This window comes from Lithobates pipiens, unplaced genomic scaffold (genome assembly GCF_037356315.1).
Source record: "Lithobates pipiens isolate NorthernLeopardFrog02 unplaced genomic scaffold, aLitPip1_a1.2 Scaffold_18, whole genome shotgun sequence".
NCBI classification, from domain to species: domain Eukaryota; kingdom Metazoa; phylum Chordata; class Amphibia; order Anura; family Ranidae; genus Lithobates; species Lithobates pipiens.
Genome location: NW_027507758.1, coordinates 629,627,402 through 629,652,681, shown reverse-complemented (window position 1 = coordinate 629,652,681; position 25,280 = coordinate 629,627,402). Strand labels below are relative to the sequence as shown.

Sequence of the window (25,280 nt, the reverse complement as noted above, 5' to 3'; positions counted from 1 at the left end):
TAAACTGGTTACCACTGTTTGCTTTTTTTTTCTGCCAAAAATTGGCAACAAAAAAGTATCAAACATATTTTTTGGGCGGGTGCGGGGGGGGGGGAGGTTGGGAGTGTCCCTGAATGGCAGTTTGGAAATGTGGTCACCCTAGACTGACACCCCAGTACAGACCCCCTCCCCCCATTCATGCACTTCATCTCAGCCTGTCATCCCTTGGGAATCTCATTGGCCAAAATGTGCCATTTTTGGGGTCACAGAGAACAAAGTGCCTCACTGGGCACTGCTGGAAGTGATCGATGGAGGTGAGACCGGTGTGTGTAAATAGAAAATACGATTTTATTACCTCCTCTGCTGTTACTTTCAGTAATGTCTTCTCTTCCCTGCCACATGGAATGCCTTTTCTTTAGTCCAGATTACTTCCTGTCTGTAACTGACATCACTTCCTGTCTTTATTCCAAATTACTTCCTGTCTGTAGCTGACATCACTTCCTGTCTGAATATGAGTGAGATCACTACCTTGAACTGCAGACCCAAGCAATGTCTCATAGTAACCATGCCTGTAAAATATCTTATATAGCCACCAGAGAAGTTCAAATATAACATAAAAAAAGTAAGAAGAAATAGATACCTTTCTTAAGTAACCAATTGTTTAACAAAGATATTTTATTACATATAGAAAGATCTTAAAGACACAGAACACCAGTTAACATCAAATGTATCGCTAATAAAACAAATACCCCCCAAAACTGATCCTTTTGGTGAAGAAAATGCAAAAATATATCCAAAAGCATAAATATATATATATCAATCCACTCATAATGAAAATGTTAAACATAAATTGCAAGGTTGTAATGTTCATATAGGAATGGTGGTGGAGAGCTCTCAAAGTAAGAACACTTCCTTGAATGATTAATTATACAGTATCTGACAAAGGTAAGTACGCCCCTCAATCACATTTGTGTAAATATTTTCTTCTATCTTTTCATGTGACAACAATGAAGAAATTACACTTTGCTACAATGTAAAGTAGTGAGTGTACAGCTTGGACATTTTCACCTAGGGGTGTTCTGACTTTTGTTGCCAGCAGTTTAGACATTAATGGCTGTAGGTTGAGTTATTTTGAGGGGACGGCAAATTTACACTGTTATACAAGCTGTACACTCACTACTAGGGATGAGCTTCGTGTTCGAGTCGAACGTACGTTCAACTCGAACATTGGTCGTTCGGGCGTTCGCCGAATTCCGAACGTTTGGGCCATTCGCGGCAAAATTCGTGTGGCCCACAATGCACTGCGGTGGCGCAGTGCATTGCTGGCTCATGATTGGCCAAGCATGCACTGTGACCCCGCATGCTTGGCCAATCGCAGCGCCAGCAGCGAGGAGAGCCATGATTGGCCACGGGCGTCCTGCCTGTGGCCAATCATAGCTCAGGCTGTGTAGTGCACGCCCCACACTATATAAGGCCACCTTTGAGGCGGCCTCGTGTAGTGTGTTGGCATCTGAAGCAGTGGGTGTTCTGTGTACCTTCAACACAGTTACACACTAATCGTTTTTGGCTGATTTCCTATCTTGCTCTTGTGTAGTGGTTACTGTCTGTGCCCTGACCGCAGTATACACCACTATATTCACCTCACCTATATAGCTAGTGATCTAGCTTTAATAATAGAGCTTGCAGTCAGTAGTGTTAGGAGATAGTGCGTGCTGTCTGCGTGCTCTGTACCCAGTACATACCACTATAATCCACCTACATAGCTGTTCTCTATTTGAGCCCAATTGCCATCTGCAGGAGTTATTGGAATTTGTGTGTGCTTCTAGCACAGCACAGTATACATCTGTATATACCCCTTTAACTCTGCTGTTTTCTGGTTATTGTCTGCGTGCCCTGACCGCAGTATACACCGTGATATTCACCTCACCTATATAGCTAGTGGTCCATCTTTAATAATAGAGCTTGCAGTCAGTAGTGTTAGGAGATAGTGCGTGCTGTCTGCGTGCTCTGTACCCAGTACATACCGCTATAATCCACCTGCATAGCTGTTCTCTATTTGGGCCCAATTGTCATCTGCAGGAGTTATTGGAAGTTGTGTGTGCTTCCAGCACAGCACAGTATACATCTGTATATACCCCTTTAACTCTGCTGTTTTCTGGTTATTGTCTGCGTGCCCTGACCGCAGTATACACCACTATATTCACCTCACCTATATAGCTAGTGGTCCATCTTTAATAATAGAGCTTGCAGTCAGTAGTGTCAGGAGATAGTGCGTGCTGTCTGCGTGCTCTGTACCCAGTACATACCGCTATAATCCACCTACATAGCTGTTCTCTATTTGGGCCCAATTGTCATCTGCAGGAGTTATTGGAAGTTGTGTGTGCTTCCAGCACAGCACAGTATACAACTGTATATACCCCTTTATCTCTGCTGTTTTCTGGTTATTGTCTGCGTGCCCTGAACGCAGTATACACCGTGATATTCACCTCACCTATATAGCTAGTGGTCCATCTTTAATAATAGAGCTTGCAGTCAGTAGTGTTAGGAGATAGTGCGTGCTGTCTGCGTGCTCTGTACCCAGTACATACCGCTATAATCCACCTACATAGCTGTTCTCTATTTGGGCCCAATTGTCATCTGCAGGAGTTATTGGAAGTTGTGTGTGCTTCCAGCACAGCACAGTATACATCTGTATATACCCCTTTATCTCTGCTGTTCTATAAAAAAGGCATCTGCAGGAGTTAGTGGGTGTTGTGTGCCTCCAGCACAATATAAACTACCCAACTGCTGTTTTACCCAACTCCCTTCAGGCCATTACCATGTCTGGAAGGCCAGCAAGGAGAGGCAGACAGGCGCGAGCCGATAAAAGAGGGCAAGCAGGCTCTGTGTCTAGAGACAACAGTGCTGGTCGTGGACGCGGTGCATTGTCATCAGCACGTGGCCATGGGACATGCTTGTCCTTCTTTTCTGCAGCTGGACATGTTGAACCGCAACATGCCAACGACTTGGTAGAGTGGATGACCAAGCCCTCTTCATCCTCCTCATCCTCTCTCACCCAGTCTCAGGGTAGTAGCAAAGCAGCTGCCAACACAACGTCTTCCCTCGTCTCAATGTCATCATCAGTGACTCCTTCCCTAGACCCACCACGTCCTCCTGAGGAGTCTCCTGAACTCTTTGAGCACAGTGTTGGGTACATGCTCCAGGAGGATGCCCAGTGTTTGGTGGGCTCTGATGATGACACTCAGCTAGAGGAAGGCAGTAGCGTGAGCGCAGAGAGAGGGGATGCTCAAGAAGGACAGCAATCTGGCAGTCATGTTCCACAAGCTGTAGCATACTGCCAGGTTTGCTACAGCGATGAAGAGGGAGGGGATGATGAGGGCACTGACTCCACGTGGGTGCCTGGAAGGAGGGAGGAGGAGGAGGAGGAGGAGGCACATGTCCAACGAGGCAGGATGCCCTCCGGGGGTCAGCTTAGGGGCAGCACACCAACTGAATCACACCGCAGAGCTCCGCCTGCGCAGAGCGCTTCCTCTGCGCGTTATTCTAAAAGTTCTTTGGTGTTGGGCCTTTTTTGAGACGAGTGCATCAGATCGCACCGCTGCTATTTGCAACATATGTCTCAAGCGTATCTCACGTGGCCAAAACATCAGCCGCTTGGGCACCACATGCTTGACCAGACATATGTTGACCTGCCATGCAGCTCGTTGGCAAGCGTACCTCAAAGACCCACACCAAAGAACAAAGCGGACCTCTCCTTGCTCCTCATCAGCTGGCATCTCCAACCCCACTAGACCTTCAGTCCTCTCTGAAACCTGCTCTGAGAGGAATGAAGGTGTAGAATTAGGTGTGTCACAGCCAAGTGCTTCCGGGAACTCTGCTAGTGGTACATCCACATCCGATTATACCAGGCAAATGTCCCTGCCCCAGCTGCTGGACCGGCGGAAGAAGTTTACTCCCAGCCATCCACATGCCCAGCGGTTGAATGCTAGCTTGGCTAAATTGCTAGCACTTCAACTGCTGCCTTTTCAGTTGGTAGACTCGGCCCCCTTCCGTGAGTTTGTACAATGTGCGGTTCCTCAGTGGCAGGTCCCCAAAAGCCACTTTTTCTCATGGAAGGCGATTCTGGCTCTCTACCGGCATGTGGAAGGCAATGTCCTTGCCTCGCTGGACAGGGCGGTCAGCGGTAAGGTGCATATTACCGCTGACTCATGGTCCAGCAGGCATGGACAGGGACGTTACCTGTCTTTCACGGCCCATTGGGTCACTCTTCTGGCTGCGTAGGCGTTCCAGGGGCTACGCAAGTACGCAGGCAAAACGATGCCATGCCGTGCTTGCGCTGGTTTGTTTGGGGGACAGGAGCCACACTGGGGCGGATGTTTTGTCAGCTCTGCAGGGGCAGGCCGAGAGGTGGTTGACGCCACGCCAGCTTAAGCCAGGAATGGTGGTTTGCGACAATGGCACCAACCTCCTCTCCGCCCTCCGACAGGGACAACTGACCCATGTGCCCTATGTAGCTCACGTCCTTAACCTGGTGGTGCAGCGGTTCTTGGGCAGGTACCCCGGCTTACATGATGTCCTGAAGCAGGCCAGGAAAGTCTGTGTGCATTTCCGCCGATCATTTAATGCCTGTGCTCGGCTGGCTGAGCTCCAAAAGGAGTTGAACCTGCCCAAGAACCGCCTTATATGTGACATGCCCACCAGATGGAACTCAACATTGGCCATGCTGCAGCGGCTGCACACGCAGCAGAGGGCCATCAATGAGTACCTGTGCGACTACGGCACCAGGACAGGGTCAGGGGAGCTTGGTTTTTTCTCACCACGCCAGTGGGGCATGATCAGGGATGCATGCACTGTCCTGTCACCGTTTGAGGAGGCCACAAGGATGGTGAGCAGTGACAGTGCATGCATCAGTGACACTGTACCTCTTGTCCACCTCTTGGAGCATACGCTGCGTGGAATAATGGACAGGGCACTTGAGGCAGAACAGAGGCAGGAAGAGGAGGACTTCCTTGCCTCTCAAGGCCCCCTTTATCCAGACAGTGTTCCTGCTGTGCCACCCATCACACAGGAAGAGGGTGAGGAGGAGGAAGAGGAGGAGGAGGATGATTGTGTCAGCATGGAGGTGGAGGCTGGCACTCAGCATCAGCAGCAGCAGTCTTATAGGGATGATTTACAGTCCCAAGAAACACGTGGACTTGTACGTGGCTGGGAGGAGGTAGCTGCGGATCATGTTGTCCTTAGTGACCCAGAGGACTCCGGACCAAATGCCTCAGCTAACCTACGCTGCATGGCCTCCCTGATCCTGCAAAGCCTGCGGAAGGATCCTCGTATTCTTCGGATCAAGGAGAGGGACCAATACTGGCTGGCCACTCTCCTTGATCCACGGTACAAGGGTAAGGTTGCCGACCTTATCTTGCCATCGCAGAGGGAGCAGAGGATGAGACATCTCCGGGAGGCCTTGCAGAAAGCTCTGTGCAACGCGTTCCCAGAGACTGGGAGGTCACAAACTCCTGGTCCTGGACAACGTGTTGCTGAGGCATCAGTCAGAAGGAGCGGTGGAGAAGGTGGCCATCTGACTGATGCTTTCAGACAATTTTTTAGTCCGCAGCCCCAAGGTATGATTGGTTCCAGCACCCATCGCCAGCGTCTAATTTACATGGTGCAGGAATACCTAGGGGCAAGGTCAGACTTGGACACCTTTCCCACTGAAAATCCTCTGGCTTACTGGGTCTTGAGGATGGATCACTGGCCAGAGCTTGCACAGTATGCAATTGAGCTACTGGCCTGTCCTGCATCCAGCGTTCTTTCGGAACGCACCTTCAGTGCTGCTGGTGGCTTTGTTACCGATCACAGGGTGCGCCTGTCCACCGAATCAGTTGATCGACTGACCTTCATCAAGATGAATCAGTCTTGGATCACCCACAGCTACCAAGCACCTGAAGCTGATGTAACCGAATAATTTTTTTTGAAATACCACATCCCTTCAAGACTGCCTATGCTGATGCTGAGTGACTGTCCTGTTATGTTGATTGTCTATCCTCTTCCTCCTCCGCTGATATGTTGGAAGAACATTTTTGGTTCTGGGTGATGCCAGCAGCCCAATTTTTCTGCCCCTGTTTAACAGGGGCGTTTAAGTACAATTTTTGATTCAATGCTTTGCAGCAGGGCTAATTCCTGCAATAAAACTAGAGTATATGGCAGAGGTTGCAGTGTGATGGCACCAGCACCAGTGCCTAAGGCCCAATTTTTCTGCCCCTGTTTAACAGGGGCGTTTAAGTACAATTTTTGATGCAATGCTTTGCAGCAGGGCTAATTCCTGCAATAAAACTAGAGTATATGGCAGAGGTTGCAGTGTGATGGCACCAGTGCCTAAGGCCCAATTTTTCTGCCCCTGTTTAACAGGGACATGTAATTACAATTCTTGATATAATATTTCACAGGAGGGCCCCTTCCTGTGCCCACCGAGAGTAACGGTGAGGACTTATAGTGTTGTGGCACCAGCACCACAACCACCAAAGGTCAATTTTTCTACCACTGTTCAACAATGGCATGTAATTACAATTCTTGATATAATCGTTCACAGCAGGGCGCTCCAGCGCCCACCAAGAGTCACTTTCAGGGCTTACAATGTTGTGGCAAAACCAACACCTTGTTCCGCCATTTCTGCAGAGCATATAGGGCAGGCCCCTACTTACTAACATCCAACTTACAAACATCAGACAGCAGCAAGTGAGATGAAAAAAGATGGACGACAAAACAAATTATACAGGGGTGATAACCCTTCCCTATGTTTTCCAAAAAGCTTAAAAATAGTATTTTTTGACTGGAGCTACACTTAAAAAATGTACCAGTTGAAAATTACAAACAGATTCAACTTAACACAACAAACCTACACAGTCCCTGTCTTGTTTGCACCGCCTGTATACTGCTGTTCTGAGTATATAGGGCCTGGGGGCCACACGCATTTCCTTTTTTTAATATGGGTACGGGGTTCCCCTTAATATGCGTACAAGACCCAAATAGGCTGGTAATGGGCAGGGAGGGCTACCCATGCCATTTTTCTGAATGATTTTCAACCATATTGCAGGAACCAGATATAACATTAAAACCGCAAGCAGTTTTAAATGGTGTTATTTCCGTTTAATGTCATTTTGTGCAGGGACTGTTCTAAACACGGGAAACACGTGGCACTTCACAGGCATACTACAGACACCCCCCAGGCACCATATTTAAAGGAATATTTCACTTTTTTTTTCACTTTAATCGTCATTAAAATCAGTGCTCCCGCCAAAACGGCCGTTTTTAAAACCTTTTTTTGCATTGACCCATGTCCCCTGAGGCAGGAGTCAGGTCCCCAAACCCCTTTTAGGATAGTATCTTGCATATTAGCCGTTAAAATTAGCACTTTCCATTTCGAACGTTCGAGTCCCATAGACTTCAATGGGGTTCTAACGTTCGTTTCGAACGTGGGGTCCGTTCGAAAGTTCTGGTGCGAACCGAACCGGGGGGTGTTCGGCTCATGCCTACTCACTACTTTACATTGTAGACAAGTTTCATTTCTTCAGTGTTGTCACATGAAAAGATAGAAGAAAAGATTTACACGAATGTGACTGATGGGTGTACTTACTTTTCTTAGATGCTGTAAATAAAATAATGAATTATGGAGTGAAAAAAGCTGTAAAGCAATAAATAATATATAAACTGAGTCACCCACTTCATCCATAAAGACATTGTGACTCCAGGTCTTCTAGGTCATATAAGAGGAGGACTCATCGATGATTTCATACATTTGTTTGGAAGGATAGAAGAATCCTCAGAAAGGATCATGTAGGATGACAGGAAAGTCTCCTGACTGGTGACATCATCCAAACATAATAATTACATCCATGAACTGGAGCGAGCTCGCTGGGGTGGTAAAGCCAATCTGTAAACATTGTGTAGACGTTATCCAAGACCTCAGAACACTCCAGGTGTGGAGAAAGTAGAAGGTAGATTTAGCCTGTCATTTATCATAGGTAGAAATGTCCACACATGGATTTCCACAGGGACCACCAAGACTACATATATAACTTGTGTCCCCAGGTCTCCAGTTGGATTTAGCCTGGAATTAGCTGCTTCCTGTCAGACTGATAGCAGCATGATGGACGAGTGGGAGCTCTCCCATCCTGGGTGGACATCATACGCAGTCCTCCAAGTCTAGTTTCCATGCCGGTGCTCCACCAAATGACATATCATTGTACGGGGCTGAGCCCAGTACTGTGTGATCTCTGTGACCAATCACATTGATCACATGACAGTTATACGCAATGAATGGCTTTCATTCATAGCCATTCATTGTGCACTATTGTAATGATCTCTGTGATTGATTAGTAATCACATGGTACATACAGGGCCTATAACATCTGTGACAAATCACTGTTATCACAGTAGTACACCCTGTGTCATTCATAAAAATTATTGATTATAACAACGGTCATCAAAAAAATAAATAAATCCTGATAATCTCTCCGGAGTAGTACAGGGTCAATATGGGTCAATATGTTAACACCAAATGTGTCACTATGTAAAATAAATGTAAAAAAAAAAATTGAAAAAAAAAAAAAGATAAAATTTGAAAATAATTTATTATTATTTTCAATTGTTTTAATCTATTTTGTTACATACTGCCACCAGTCCGTATCCCTGATCACCACCACACCAGTCATATGATGATGCTTTACTGCTCTGGTGACAATGTGTAAAAAAAAAAGAATGTAAAAAACATTTTTTTTTCATCTTTTTCTATATTTTTACTAATATAGCATGAAATAAAAGCCCAGCGGTTATTAAATACAACAAAAAAAAACTATCTGTATCAAAAAAAATGGTAAACATTTCATATGGGTACAGCATTATATGAATGAGTAATTGTCATTCAAAGTGTGACAGCCCTCAAAGCTGAAAATTGTCCGGGGCAGGAAGGGGGTGAAAGTGTCGGGTACTGAAGTGGTTAATAATGCATAAATGTCCATATATATGGATTTCTACAGGGACCACCAAGATCATCTATGCATGGCTTGGATGTTACCCATATTACTAGGAGACCGTAAAGCAGATGACCATAGAAAGATAAAAAAGTCCACTCACTGTCATGGAACTTCAGATTGAAGGAACTTCATTCCAGTCATTTTTTGTACATAAGAACCAAGTTGGTGTTGGTGGATCACTAGCAAAAAAATGCGAGTATGGGGGAGGGAAGATTTTTATTTATTTACCCATAACAGTGGTGGCTGGTGGCCAAATTTGTTTTTTTTTTTGGGGGGGGGGGGGTGCAAACAAACTGTAAAAAAAAAACCTGAAAAAAAACATCAATTGCAGCCACTGTGCCCATGAAATGCAGCCGCTGTGTCCCAAAAAAATGCAGATATTGTGACCCATAAAATGCAGCCACTGTGCCCATCATATGCAGCCTGTGTCCATCATATGCAGCCTCTGTGCCCATCATATGCAGCCACTGTGCCCATCATATGCAGCCTGTGCCCATCATATGCAGCCTCTGTGCCCATCATATGCAGCCTGTGCCCATCATATGCAGCCTCTGTGCCCATTATATGCAGCCACTGTGCCCATCATATTCAGCCTCTGTGCCCATCATATGCAGCCAGAGCCCTTCATATGCAGCCTCTGTGACCCCCCTACTCACCCACTAACCGACCCACACTTACCCCATCCTGGTGGCGGATGACAGCGGCAAGCTGTGGGACATGCAGCGGGTCAGGTAAAGGCTTCTGTGTCCTCCATGGTTCTTTTTCCTCCCGTATGTCTCTTCTTCTGCATCCAATCAGAGCGCATGTGTCTTCAGCCAATCAGGGGAAGGGTATTAGATCTAGGCCTCCTGATTGGCTGAGAGGTGGTTCAGTGTTAGAAAAGCAAATATTAATTTATTTTGCCAACACAGCTGGGTGGACTGCGAGTGCAATGCTTTGCGCTCCAAGTCCACCTTTTTTGAAGCCTATTAGAGCATATGGCTCCAATCGGGTGCTTCAAAATAACACCCCTGCCGCTGTTAGTCAGGTGCCCGTCGTCCGAAAAGGAGCTGGATGCCTGAATAGGGAGTGACTACAGTGCCCGTGGATAGAATCATGGTATGCATGAATCTATCCAACCTACACACAGGGGGGTGGCGTGACAGAGGGGGCAGCACCCGTGTGCCCTTAATGGACAAACTGCCACTGACCCGTAAGTTGGTTGTGAAAACATTACATTCTAGAAACAATAGACAAGATGATCCTTTTGATGGACTTATTAAGGTTTGCTCCCAGCTCTGGAGAAAGGAGTATAGAGCTTTAAGACATTGTGTAGCCCTATAGGAAGAAAGTCATGTAGAGTTTATTGAAGGTGATTTAGTTGACAGTTGGCTTTAGAACTGGTGGAGAAAATTCATGAGAAAATTGTGAGGAAAACATGGTCATGTCCAAAGTAGATGATGTGAGTTTACGTGTTAAATCTTCTTCTTTTCCCTTATCGGCAGTACCTGGAGTAAAGTGTTTTGTGGCTGCAGTTACCATAGAATTAAAAATTTTGAATTTTGGAAAGATGGCATCTGATAATCCTATGGGTGAAGAACATGTTGCTTTGGAACAGCTCGACGAGAACTGCCATGACATTGCGATCAAGCCTGCCAGCAAGTAGGGAAACATTGTCATCATGGATTGACAAAGATATGTGTTGATGTGTCAAAAGATCTAAAAAAAATAAGGAATGGTACATTAAGATAACAACCATCAACCTGGAGAACGATCATAAGATCTTCTTTGGTATGATTGAGGATGTTTCTCAAGGCTGCAGTTCCTCTGATCTCCACAAGGTGGTGACCTCACTTCTATCCAGACAGGAAGACTCTATGGAAGACAGGAAGTGATGTCAGACACAGAGCAGACAAAGGACATTCCATTTGGAAGGACGGAGAGAGGAGACATTGCTGGATCTGGCGGCAGAGGAGGTAATATGTAGATTAACCCCTTCAGGGGGATCAGTTGATGATGAATATATCTTCCTTCCAATTCTGGCCATACATGGTTCAGTTTTTGTTCATCCAGCGGGATGAGAAGAAAAAACGGAAGTGATTCCCCCATCCACACATTAAAGTGGGGTGGGGGAATCCTCCCTGCTGCACTATTGTATTCTGACAATGGGGGGCGCTCCTCCGCTCTCAGAATACACAGATCAGTGATGAAGCTATTGGCTGCAGCCGCTGATCGAGTGACCTTTATCCGGCAGTGACCACACATGGATGTATATGTGACCGATCCCTGTTGAACCAGCTGAATTTAAATGTATCTATGGTCACCATAAGTGACTTCCTCCCCTCCCCCTCATCTCCTTCATTATGTAAGTCATGCTGAGATAATCTCCCATTGGCTGAGCAATATTCTCATTTGTCTCTGAGCTCCTTCTTGTTATTCCTCGTCCTGCCTGTTGTTTCCTTGGATTGATTTTCTGTGTAGTGACCCCAGCTTCATCTCTTGGATGTGCTCGTCTGTTGCTTGTCCTGACCTTTATCCTGATTCCTGGATCTCCTCCTCATCTCTCCTCCATATCCTCTTACATAGCTTTTCTTCACACCTGCAGTGACCCTGGGGGGTGGAAACTTGGCACCAGCGCTCAGCAAAATCCATCCTCACCATTAAGAGCTCTGGAGAAAATTGTCTGTTATTTACACTCCGTTCCTCCGCATGTCACCTGATCACATGAGAGCTTACTTTCACACATTCCTGACAGATTTCTGTATGGTAAAGGTCAAAGTACACTCTTCAGTTTAGGAGAGGTAGGACACACCCAGGAACAAAGATTGGTTTGCACAGGAGCCTCATATAGAGGACCCCTCAAATCTCCCCATCCAAATGTCCCTCCATCCACAGTCTATATGTCCTATGACATGAAACTGACCTCACAGCTCCTCCTCCCAATGTCCCTCCACCCAGAGTCTATATGTCCTATGACATCACATTGACCTCACAGCTCCTCCTCCCAATGTCCCTCCATCCAGAGTCTATATGTCCTATGACATCACACTGACCTCATAGCTCCTCCTCCACCCAATGTCCCTCCATCCAGAGTCTATATGTCCTATGACATCACACTGACCTCACAGCTCCTCCTCCTAATGTCCCTCTATCCAGAGTCTATATGTCCCATGACATCACACTGATCTCTCAGCTCCTCCACTCAATGTCCCTCCATCCAGAGTCTATATGTCCTATGACATCACACTGACCTCACAGCTCCTCCTCCCAATGTCCCTCCATCCAGAGTCTATATGTCCTATGACATCACAATGACCTCATAGCGCCTCCTCCCAATGTCCCTACATCTGGCTTTCCTTTTTTCCTGATGCTCTTAGGATGTGGGCGGACCCTTGACATCTTCACTTACAAAGTAGGACTGTTGGTCCTGCATTGTATGTAATGAGATCAGAATGCCTGCAACAAGCTTTTAATCTGCATAGTGTGGGGGTCCTGTGTGGGTAATTTATATCTCAGTCTGAAGTGGGGCTTTAATAAAATGGAGACCTGAATGGTGAGGTGAGGAGGATTCTGGGAATATCATTTGATTTTACTATTTGTATTCCGATCTAGAGTTTTCCTCCTGTGAAGTCTGGAGATCATATGACCATCACATTGCCTTTACCTCCCTCCCTGATAGAATAGAGAAATACAAAGAAGATTCTAGAAGTCACCAGAAAGATGATGGAGGAGAGGTGAGGAGGATTCTGGGAATTCTAAGGTGTCAGGATGTCACTATCTATTTCTCCATGGAGGAGTGGGAGTATTTAGGACACAAGGATCTCTACAAGGACGTCATGATGGACAATCAGCCGCCCCTCACATCACCGGGTAAGAGGAGACTATATTGTAAAGGAGAGAGCAGTACGGAGGCTCCACCTAGATCCCCTATCATCCGATAAACACATAGAAACAATTTATTAAGTCAGTGTGTGTGTTTCCTACAGATGGATCCAGTAATGAGAACCCACCAGAGAGATGTCCTCCTCCTATGAATTCCTGGGATTCCACACAGGAAGATCACACCATCCCTCACCATCATCAGGTAGAAGAGAAACAATCATTGATTGTATCATTAGGATCTGTACATTATCTGCATTGTTACCATTGATGTCATTTTTATTATATATTCAGAGTGGAAACCTGAGAGATTCTAAAGTTGAGGTTAAAGAAGAAATAAAAGAGGAGGATGATGAGGATGGGGTGATGGAGGAGTCAGAGTTTCTAAAAGAACACAAAGATCTGTATCAGGACACCATGGTGGAGTCATCCAGCTACAGAAACCCACCATGTCCCCATCCTCTGTATTCCCGGGATTCCACACAGGAAGATCACACCATCCCTCATCATCAGGTAGATGATTGACAATTATTGGTAGTTCTGATTTATACACAGCATGATTGTTACAATTAATGTTTTATTATATATTCAGAGTGGAAACCGTGGGGGTGACAATTATGATGTTAAAGAGGAGGATGGAGTGATGGTGAAGTTTTCAGAAAGACACAAGGATAGGATGGAGCCACCAAATACCAGGAGCCCACCAGAAAAATTTCCCCATCCTCTGTATTCCCAGAATTCCACACGGGAAGGTCACACCATCCCTCACCATCATCAGGTAGATGATTGACAATTATTGGTAGTTCTGATTTATACACAGCATGTTTGTTACAATGAATGTTTTATTATATATGCAGAGTGGAAATCTCAAGGATGATAATATTGATGTTAAAGAAGAGTATAAAGAGGAAGATGAGGAGTATGGAATGATAGAGGAGTTTTCAGAAGGACACAAGGATATGATGGAGTCACCAAATACCAGGAACCCACCAGAGAGATGTCCCCATCCTCTGTATTCCACACAGGAAGATCACACCATCCCTCACTGTTACAAAGTTGGTGGGACGGAGGATATGAAACACAGACAATGTGTGGATTTTTTATGTGATGTCACAATATTTAAGCTTATACCTTACAGATGATATTCTCTCTCATGTTCTTGATTTAGAGTGGAGATCCAATTGATATAGAATTTGAGGTTAAAGCAGAAGAAGAAGAAGAGAGGTATGTGAGGGATGATCAGCAGTCTGTGGAGGAGGATGGAATAACGGGGACATTTATAGAGGAGGATACTCATATAGAGATCAGCACAGGTGGGTCATTAACACTAAATACATTCATCCACCCATACTGCTCACTGATTGGTCCAGAGTAGGGCAAGGACTGGGTGATATCAGCCTGTAATCCCTTCATCACTTTCCTGGGCTGTATTCCCCATCCTGTATTCCTGTATTTCTCTCAGATAATCTTCCTTCTCTGTGTTGCAGATACAATTTATGTATCTAGATTGGATTTATTGAGATTATGGGGTTCAGCTGACAGCAAAATGTTCATTTTCACCATAGATGTTACTAGACCTAGGCACCTGGGGTATGTGTTTTGGGTCTTCTGCCCCATAGTCAAATATGGTAAGATCTCTGACAGAGCAATTCTCCCAGGATTACTTGTTCTCTTGTCTGCTGGCTGTACCGAGTGGTGGGATATGTCTGTATAGTCTCAGACCCAAGTCACTGAGTGCAGTCTCAGGAGATGGGAGGCAGCAGTGTGGGACCTCTACAACTTGTCTCATGTAAACATTTAATCTTCTACTGATTACTGAATACCAATATTATGAGTCCTGACCCTTACACTGTATCATTTATATTGTACATTACATACTCCTGACCTTTACACCAGGGCTCAAAATTTCAATTCCTGAGCTACTAGCCAGGCATTAAGGGTTACTCGCCACCAGTTGGTCCACCCAACCAGTCCTCATCCCTAAACACACCCTCAGGAATTATCTAATGAAATGACACTTAAATGTTTTATTCAGAATTAAGTTATAAAAATAAATATTAACAACAACTTTATCAGTGACCCTCAGGACAGCCTCACCACTGCCCATCAATACAGCGTGACCAGCGCCCCTCAGTACAGTCTCACCCGTGTACATCAGTACAGCCTCACCTGTGCCCATCAATAGAGTCTTACCTGTGCAGAGGAAGAGTCGAGCTGGCTGATCATCAGAGAGCAGGGATTGCCCACTGTAACAGCTTTCATTTGAATTGCTGGGTTACCGGTGCCACTCACCGTAACACAGTCCGGCCTCCTCGCCCGGCACCTCCTGGCATTGGACCATTGTTCTGTCTATCAAATGCGCCCGGCGAGGTGGCGGGGCTCTATGTGACGTTGAGCCGCTCCAGGAACCCAACAATTCAAATAAAACCTGTTACAGAGGGAAATCCCCCCTCTCTGATGATCGGCCAGCACGACTCTTCCTCTCCTCTCTTCCCCTGGCTAGGACAACAGCTCCCGTTTAACCCCCGCCTTCCGGGCCACCTTACGCTATTTACTATATATGTTGTACATTACATACTTCTGACCCCTGCACTATATACCCTATGTTTTACATTATATTATTCTGATACTATATAGTCCTATCTGTTGTATCGTATACAAAAAGTTGTACATTACATAGTCCTGTTTTGTCACACCCATTTCTTACCAGCTGGACATTTTATATCTGATGATTTGATTGGAGCATAGACTTTTACATGTTGATAATAATGTGATAACATCCTCAAACTTTGTGACCTTAAACAGAAAGTGATAATGAGGGAGGAATCAATAACCCAATGATGCTGGTCTTCAGGATCAGTCTAGTCTTCATATTGGTTGTTCTCCCTCATCCTCACTCTCTGACCTCAGGTGGGACTCAGCACCGCTGTTATTCATGACTAAATCATGGACTAAATAAGGAAGTGCAGTACTTCTTGTGTTGAGAAGATGGCAATGAGTGATAGAGGGGGTGGGGACACTTGTCCTATAATCCCCTCATCACTTTCACTCCTATAAAAGACAGTTCTTGTTGTTTATTATAATTGATTATGAAAATAGTTGTCAACTATTTTCATAATCGATTAGTTTGTCAGTCGATTAGTTGGTCTGCATAGAGAATGTATTATTTCTTTACATATCAGAAAATACAGCTTGGTACACCATCCATACATGTCTGTAAATTATTGAGAATTTGAATGTGTGAGGAGCAATGCCTCATGGGACATGTAGTCCTGGACAAGAGAAGGAAGCAAGTGATTCTAAAGGCAGAAGTTTTTTTTATCTTGCTATAGGGGAACTCTATACTATACTTTGCAGCTTCTTATAGGGGAACTCTATACTATACTTTGTACCTTCCTATAGGGGAACTCTATACTCTACTTTGTACCTTTCTATAGGGGAACTCTATACTATAATTTGTACCTTCCTATAGGGGAACTCTATACTATATTTTGCCTCACCAAAGTTCACATACAGATATGCTCACAGCCTGTAGGGGACTGGCGCTCATTCCCGCTACCTCTTGCTATAACTTCCTCCTCACTCAGACCCAGCACATATTTGAGCAGGGTGAGCCTTTGGGTAGACTACTGGCCTGGTTGGAAACTGAAAGATCAGGGAGCTCCTGTATTGCGAATATTAGAGATGAGGACAGTACCTTGCTCTCAGATCCTGTAAATATTAATGCGAGATTTGAGCAATACTATCAAAAACTCTACACCTCCAGAGCAACGTACTCCCTTGAGGAGTTCGTCATTCCTCCTAGCGATAGAATTTCCGACCCTAACAAATGAAGCTAGTCGGGCTCTCGGAAGTCCCATTATGCTAAAAGAGATCCAAGGAGCTATTAAGTCCCTCCAGGCAGGCAAGACCCCAGGCCCTGATGGACTCCCCACGGAACTTTACAAAACCAACCTGGAAGTAGTAGGCCCACACTACCACTCCACACTTACCAAAGCACTGACGCAACAGTGCCTCCCCACCTCTATAATGGAGGCAGTGAATGTTGTAGTGCCTAAACCTGGGAAGAATACAGAATTGTGCTCGTCCTATCGGCCCATATCTTTACTAAATGTGGATGCCAAAATCCTCATTAAGATCTTGGCCAATAGATTAAACACAGTGATACTCTCTCTAATTCATGGTGACCAGACAGGGTTTATACCGGGTAAAGGTACAGATATAAATATTTGTAGGCTCCACACCAATATAGCAATATCCTGAGATCATAATACTAATGGGGCGGTGGCCTCGTTAGATGCAGAAAAGGCCTTTGATTCAGTGGAGTGGGACTTTCTATGGCAGGTAATGACCAAATTTGGCTTTGGATCTAAATTTATTAGCTGAATCAAGTTGCTGTATAGATCACCAGTAGCCCGTGTACGCACCGGTGGTGTCCTCTCCCCCCCCTTTCACCTCTGTAGAGGGACAAGACAAGGGTGCCCATTGTCTTCAGGGCTGTTTGCCCTGGCCATTGAACCCATGGCTATATTACTCCGCTCGGCAACTGCGGTGAAGGGAATAGAGATTGGACCACTGATAGAACAAATATCACTATACACTGACGATATGCTTTTATATCTTGGCAATGAGTCTCACTCCCTGGTGGCAGCTCTGGAAATTGTAGATCAATACGGCGATTTCTCGGGGGTTAAAATCAATTGTAGTAAATCCAGCCTGTTTCGCCTGTCCGACATTACTTCCCCCACATCTGAGTTGACTCCCCTCCATAGAGCCTCCCAGTTTAGATATCTTGGTATTGAAGTCCGAAATGATCTGACTTAACACCTGACTGATAACCTGTATCTGGTCCTCCAGGCCCAGATCTTAAAATGCTAGGTCTGGAAAACAATTCCCCTAACACCGTTGGGGAGCGTGAATCTATTAAAAATGCTGTTTCTCCCTAAATTCCTCTATATTTTTAGAAACACCCCAGTCCCCATCCCTGTTTCCTTCTTCCACAAACTGGATAGAGTAGTCTCCTCCTTCATTTGGGGTGGAAAAACTCCTAGAATAGCGAAATGCAAACTACAAGTTCCCCTATCCTCTGATGGTTTGGCATTACCATGCTTCCAGAAATATTACTGGGAAGCAGTGCTGGTCAATGTTCGCTGGTGGTTTAAGCAGACCAAATCCAACCCTGCGAGGAATCTTGAGGCAGCTATTATGGGTTTCTACTCAGTCCTTACCAATTTAGTTTACAGGGGGACAAGAGCTAGCCAACAAGTAACTCTTCCGATGTGCACCACGATTCAGGTATGGAAAATGGTCACTGCAGCTGTGGGCACACCAGATACAATCTCCCCTCATACCCCATTATGGGGCATCCTCAAATGTTTGCATTTCAGATCTATCCCATATCCCAGTACCTGGGCTGGGTTTGGGAGAGTGAAGATAAAGCAGATTATGCCTGCTGGGACACTGCTCCCCTTCCCAGATCTATGCATGACATATCAGCTCTCTTCGTGGATGCTATTCCGATATCTACAGTTGAAACATGCAACGCAAGCGCAGTTTCCCAGGGTAGTCTCTGTAGAACTGCATGTGATAGAGAGGTTTCTTATTTCACGTGGGATGGATAGAATATTATCCTCCATATACCTCTGTCTCACCTGTGGCGACTCAGAGAGGGAATCTCCCCTATTTCAGGTATGGAGGACAGATATCATCGACCTCTCGGAGGAGGACTGGAAACTAGCACTACAGCACTATATACCAACAGTAATATCTGCTAGGGATAGATTTATTCAACTGAAGTTTATACGTAGGGCTTATTATACCCCCCAAAGGCTAGCCCGGATATACCCCACACAATCAGCACTATGTCCAAAATGTCAGCAATCCCTAGGAACATTCTATCACGTTATTTGGGACTTCCCCGTCATCTAGGAATACTGGAGGAAAGTGGTTAAGGAGGTTAACACTGCCACCAACCTTCCAGTATCAATGGACCCCAAGGTCCTTCCTCTAGGCATTACAGAATTGGTGACAGATTCAACGCATGCCAGACTGCTGTTGTTTTATCTATGTTTTTATGCCAGGAAAGTTCTCCTACAACACTGGAAACTAAGGACTCCCCCCACGGTGACTCAATGGCATGCAATGGTGGATGCTGTGCTACTTCTATATAAATTAACATATATGGGCCGTAAATGCCCCCAAAAATTTGATAAAGTGTGGAGCCCATGGGTGACTGCTATATCGCTCTCTGTATAAGGATGCCACAGAAAATAGCTCAATAACTAAAGGTGATAATGACCTCCTGTATTACGAGTCACATCTATGTTCCTTAGCTAAATGTTGAGAAACATAGACAGAATTTACCAGCCTGGACCCCCTAGAGACCACTGATGTACCCTGGAAGGTGCAGCCGAGACTCCCAAGCCTCCTCCTATTGATCTCCCTTCCTTCTTAAACCTCCTGATGATATCTCTACCGTTTAACTTACTCCTACCCCAGAGTTAAAATGGTCTGTCACAACCACCTGACAACCTAGCTGAGATTCCGACACCCCCTTGACCCTTTGTGGACCCCCCTCTCTCTTCCCCCCCTCCCAATATAGATTCAACTTCCCAAACTGTACTATTTTAGTGTCAGGAATGCCTTGCTCTATTTCCCATCCTAGATATTACATTATATAGCATCACCAACTCCTCTGTGATTTTTTTCATCCAGTTACTCTACTAATGTCTTGAATACCTCACTATTGTATACTTATGATGTAGCGTTGTTTTGTTTTCTGTTTTGTTTTGTTTTTGTTATTAATAAAAACTTTTCTGTTAAAAAATAAAAAATCATGCTGCTGCTACTAAATGTCCTATGCTGGCCATACACGGATTGATTCTTGGATGAGAATATTCCCACAAATATTTTTATGAAAATTAATTGTACATTCGATGAATGGACGAGTGTAGTTTGAAAATTCCACTTGCTTTTAATTCAATTATAAAATGAATGTAACTTCTGATCACAAACCACATACATGATGTGAAAATTTGTTCGATGGAGAAAAGTTTTCTGTTCTACTCCTTCGAATTTTCCCTTCAGTGTGGTGGAAAATGAACGCCAATTTGACCCCACTAATGGTTAGAAAATTGGTTGAATGTTTTTTTTAAAGAATAATGAGTTTGTGTACGGCCAGCATAAGTGACATCAGGTGCAGGGAGCTTGTACCCACCTACCTGTCTATTACGAGGGAGTCTGTCATCCATCATATTATATTACACTCCTGTCTGATCATCTGCAAAACAGCGTTTTACCTCTTTTTTGCATTTTAATAATGTTGATCTCTGATTCTGATATGTAGCAGATTCTCCCTCTAATAATACATCTATCCGTCTGTTATTCTCAGAGTGGATTAAATATCCAACTATTTATCTGGATATTTACAGTATTTATCGGCGTATAACACGCGCTGGCGTATAACTTGCACCCTGAGTTTAGGAGGGAATTTTAAAGAAAAAACTTTTAGGAGGGAAGTTTAAGGAAAAAAAACCTTACATTTAAATGCCCATTAATGCAGCCTTGTCAGTGTCATTTGCAGCCTTGCATTGCAGCCTTATCAGTCATTTGCAGCCTTCCATTTAGCTATGTCAGTCATTTGCAGCCTTGCCACAGCGTCTTTGCCGGCTTGCTGTTTAAAAATGGCGCCGCCGAGATACAAAGCGGATGTCCTGTGTATCTCGGCGGCGCTCGGAAGCTCTCGGCCGTTCTCAGCGGCTTTCGGCTATTTTCGGCCGCACTCGCCCATTCTCGGCGGCTTTTAGTCCGAAAGCCTCCGAGAACGGCCGAGTGCAGCCAAAATAGCCGAGAATGGCCGAGTGCAGCCGAAAATATCCGAAAGCCTCCAAGAACGGCAGAGAAACGGCAGGGGGATCTGCATATAACACACACCCATGATTTTCCCCTGATTTTAAGGGGAAAAAAGTGCGTGTTATACGCCGATAAATATGGTATATTTACCACTGTATATAGATATTCAAGAATATTAACTCAATTATACACCAACCTTTTTTGAGGTTTTTATCCAATTAGTTGTTTAATCGAAAAAATAACCTGCCAACTAAACAATTCTGAAAATCGTCATTAGTTGCCACCCTACAGAGGACCCATTTACTAGTTACCTTGAGGGGGGAATTGTAAGATCCTCAGAGACAAAGCTGCCTGATGTGGGCGGAGTCCTGGTTCATGTCTAGTAATAATCTTTGTATTTCTATTTTAGTAGATGGACGGGAGATGAGGAAAACCTCAGAGGATTGTCTCACTTTGTCTCCAGACTGTAAAGTAGAAGATGAGGACATCACACAGTATAGTCCAGGAGAAAACCCGACTACCTCAAATGTCCATCCGACACCACACAGTGTAGATGGACCATCGTATTCCTCTTATGCTGAGGAACCTCAGACTGTGAGGGACGGTGCCGTCCTTCCAACAGAGAAGAGCTTTTCCTGTACTGAGTGCGGGAAGTGTTTCAGTTTTAAATTCAATCTTAATGTTCATAAAAGATCCCACACAGGGGAGAAGCCATATTCCTGTTCTGAGTGTGGAAAATGTTTTTCACAGAAGTCCCATCTTCACATACATCAGAGATCTCACACAGGGGAGAAGCCGTATTCCTGTCCTGAGTGCGGGAAATGTTTTTCAATGAAGTCCCAGCTTCACACACATCAGAGATCTCACACAGGGGAGAAGCCGTATTCCTGTCCTGAGTGTGGCAAATGTTTTTCACAGAAGTCCCATCTTCACAGACATCAGAGATCTCACACAGGGGAGAAGCCGTATTCCTGTCCTGAGTGCGGGAAATGTTTTTCAATGAAGTCCCAGCTTCACACACATCAGAGATCTCACACGGGGGTGAAGCCATATTCCTGTCCTGAGTGTGGGAAATGTTTTTCAATGAAGTCCCAGCTTCACAGACATCAGAGATCTCACACGGGGGAGAAGCTGTATACCTGTCCTGAGTGCGGGAAATGTTTTTCAATGAAGTCCCAGCTTCATACACATCAGAGATCTCACACGGGGGAGAAGCCGTATTCCTGTCCTGAGTGCGGGAAATGTTTTTCAATTAAGTCCCAGCTTCACACACATCAGAGATCTCACACGGGGGAGAAGCCGTATTTCTGTTCTGAGTGTGGGAAATGTTTTTCAGACAATTCCAGTTTTTACAAACATCAGAAATCTCACACGGGGGAGAAGACGTGTTCCTGTCCTGAGTGCGGGAAATGTTTCCATTTTGAATCCGGTCTTAATGTGCATATAAGATCTCACACAGGAGAGAAGCCATATTCCTGTCCTGAATGTGGGAAATGTTTTTCAGTGAAGTCCCATCTTTACAGACATCAGAGATCTCACATGGGGGAGAAGCCGTATTCCTGTTCTGAGTGCAGGAAATGTTTTTCACAGAAGTCCCATCTTCACATACATCAGACATCTCACACAGGGGAGAAGCCGTATTCCTGTCCTGAGTGCGGGAAATGTTTCCATTTTGAATCCAGTCTTAATGTGCATATAAGATCTCACACAGGAGAGAAGCCATTTTCCTGTCCTGAGTGTGGGAAATGTTTTTCAGTGAAGTCCCATCTTTACAGACATCAGAGATCTCACATAGGGTAGAAGCCATATTCCTCTCCTGAGTGTGAGAAATGTTTTTCACTGAGGTCACATCTTCACACACATCAGAGATCTCACACAGGGGAGAAGCCGTATTCCTGTCCTGAGCGTGGCAAATGTTTTTCACAGAAGAGAAGCCGTATTCCAGTCCTGACTTAGTGCGGGAAATGTTTTTCAGACAATTCCACTTTTAATAGACATCAGAGATCTCACACGGGGAGAAGCTGTATTCCTATCTTGAGTGCAGAAAATGTTTTTTTGTGAAGTCCAGTCTTTACAAATTTCAGAAATCTCACACGGGGAGAAGCCACTTTCCTGTCCTGAGTGAGAGAATTATCTTCACTGAAGTCCTGTCTTCCTGTACATCAGGGATCCCACACAACCCTTAAGGTGTATTAGTGCCTTTAATACGGGAAATGTCTTGTCCAAACTAAATCGGGGTCCCAATCTCCTTGTCTTTTATGATAACCTCCTTGTCCCTTATGACAATCTCCTTGTCCCTTATAACAATCTCCTTGTTCCTCATCTACCAGAGAGCTCAGCAGCGGTGTGTGAGTTCAATGAAAACTACAAGCTGACATCGGCAAAGGACAGAACTCTGTGAATGAATGGCATGGCCACGCTCTTTTCATAAAGTGACAGCCGGTACGGGGAACTTCTCCCCGCACTGCTGTCACACAGAGGGCTCAGATCTACAGGAACATGTAACATCTTCCCGAAGGTGAACTTATCCTTGAACCCTTTCACTGCCACAGCTGGTTTTGCAGGTTTTTTTTTGCCCACACGTTTAACCACTTCAATACCGGAAACTTTTACCCCCTTCCTGCCCAGACCAATTTTCATCTTTCAGCGCTGTCATACTTTGAATGACAATTGTGCAGTCATGTAACACTGTACTCATATGACATTTTTATCATTTGTTTTCCCACAAATAGAACTTTGGAATTTGATCACTACTTGGGTTTTTATTTTTTGTGCTACAAATAAAAAAAGACATCAAATTTTGAAAAAAAAAAAAAGTTTTCTTTGTTTCTGTTATAAAATGTTATAAATAAGACAGTTTTCTCCTTTACTGATGGGAACTGATAATGAGGCACTAATATGCAGGACTGATGGGCACTGATTGGCATCACTGTTGGGGCACTGGTGGTCATCAATGGCGATCATTGCTGATGGGCCTGTACTGATAATCAATGCTAAATATCAGTGCAGGCCCTCCCGCCCCTGTCATGGGATCTGCTGATTGGCTCTCCTCTTCTTGCACCTTGTCAGCATGAATAAAGTAAGTAAGTCAATAACTGGCTCTTCCTGGTTACCATGTGATTTACTTTGATTGGACACAGCTGATCACATGGTAAATAGCCTACATCATACGCTCGTTACCAAAATTGGAGATGCGATATGTCAGTACCACACAACACACCACCGATCGCTATGCGCTTGATCGGCTTATTCTTCTGGAATGTTGTATGGCATCCAATTAGGATAATGGAACCCCCGCCTGGCTGGCATTCTGCTATAAGCCAAGCGGCAAGGAGTTTAAAAAAATAATTTTAGGCCTGAAGATTATATAAAACCCCCAAAACATGATATATTTTCTGAAAGCAAACACCCTAGAGAATAAAATACTGGTAGTTCCAATTTTTTATGTCACACAATATTATCGCAAAGGTCTTGAAAATGCAAAATTTCTGTAAAAAAACATACTATATTTCATTTCAGGGGGCACAAAAATCACAATAAATTATCTTTTTTTTTTGGTAAAATATAAAAGCTGAGGTTGCACTGAGTAAATAAATACACAGCATATCAAATCTTACATTTGTGTGCTCCTGTGAAATGGTCACACCCTATATTTTCTGTATGAAATGCTTTAAAAAACCCCTATAGGTCAACAGTTTTGTGTTACGGAGGAGGTCTGGTGCTAGAATTACCACAACATAAACAAATTAGCCCGGGGAAAAATGTATTTAACAAACATTTAAAAACAATGCATAATACAAAAATGTATAGTAAACATCAATGCATAGGTAATGTTGCATTCAGATAACATAAGAAACCTTTCCATGGGACCTAAATATACCATGAAGATAACCACCAACAATCTAGAACAGCTGTGTTGTAGATCTTGACGTGTTTCACAAGAAAGATCTCGTTTCTTCGGGAGAAGCACAGGAAGGTATAGTTAGTAATAAAATACTGGCCTACTGACACCTTATAGATGGCTGACTGTGAAGTACACAGGAAGTTGATGTATTCTGCTATATGCAACAGCTCATAAGCAAAAAACATAAAACAAAGATGAAATAAAAAGCCACCAGTTCCACCAGACTTCCCCCAGGAGCTGTGAAAGAGTGAGGAACTGTAAACCGAATGCTTGGTTTTCACTTTCACCAAACGATCAAAGTTGTTACATGCAGCGATCCTCATCTCCAATCCTTTCGATAATGTTAGTAGTTTTCAAAATATGAAAAGAAGAGAGTACCTCCACATAGTGTAAATCCAAATACGGATAAAAAATGTATTCAAAAATAAATTTCCAACACCCAAATGTGTGCTATAATAAAACAGGTTCAACTGAACAGATAAAATGCGCAGTAAAAAGTGGCTCAGCAAGCATATTAACCCTATGCGTTTCGTCTGCATAGACTTCGACTGGGATATGTGCTGACCTACCACCACTGCGCTTATATATACAGACATGAATTATAAAAACATTAACCACCTGTATAAACAATGTGGAATCTAACTTCCGGGTTCGCGGGAGTG

At 44.4% G+C, this 25,280-nt stretch overlaps 1 protein-coding gene across 1 annotated transcript; it reads left to right on the top strand.

Moving 5' to 3' along the window:
* Positions 1–12,724: 12,724 nt before the first annotated feature.
* LOC143989692 (uncharacterized) lies at positions 12,725–23,519 on the top strand. The gene is made up of 2 exons (XM_077489961.1): positions 12,725–12,854; positions 21,124–23,519. The coding sequence occupies exons 1-2, from the start codon at positions 12,773–12,775 to the stop codon at positions 22,512–22,514; spliced, it is 1,473 nt and encodes a 490-aa protein (XP_077346087.1). The 5' UTR covers positions 12,725–12,772; the 3' UTR covers positions 22,515–23,519.
* The last annotated feature ends 1,761 nt before the right edge of the window (positions 23,520–25,280 follow it).

Coding starts and splice junctions, on each gene's coding strand:
- LOC143989692 (XM_077489961.1), top strand. CDS start 12,773: ATGGAGGAGTGGGAGTATTTAGGACACAAGGATCTCTACAAGGACGTC. Junction 12,855..21,123: donor GCCGCCCCTCACATCACCGG/GTAAGAGGAGAC, acceptor TTTCTATTTTAG/TAGATGGACGGGAGATGAGG.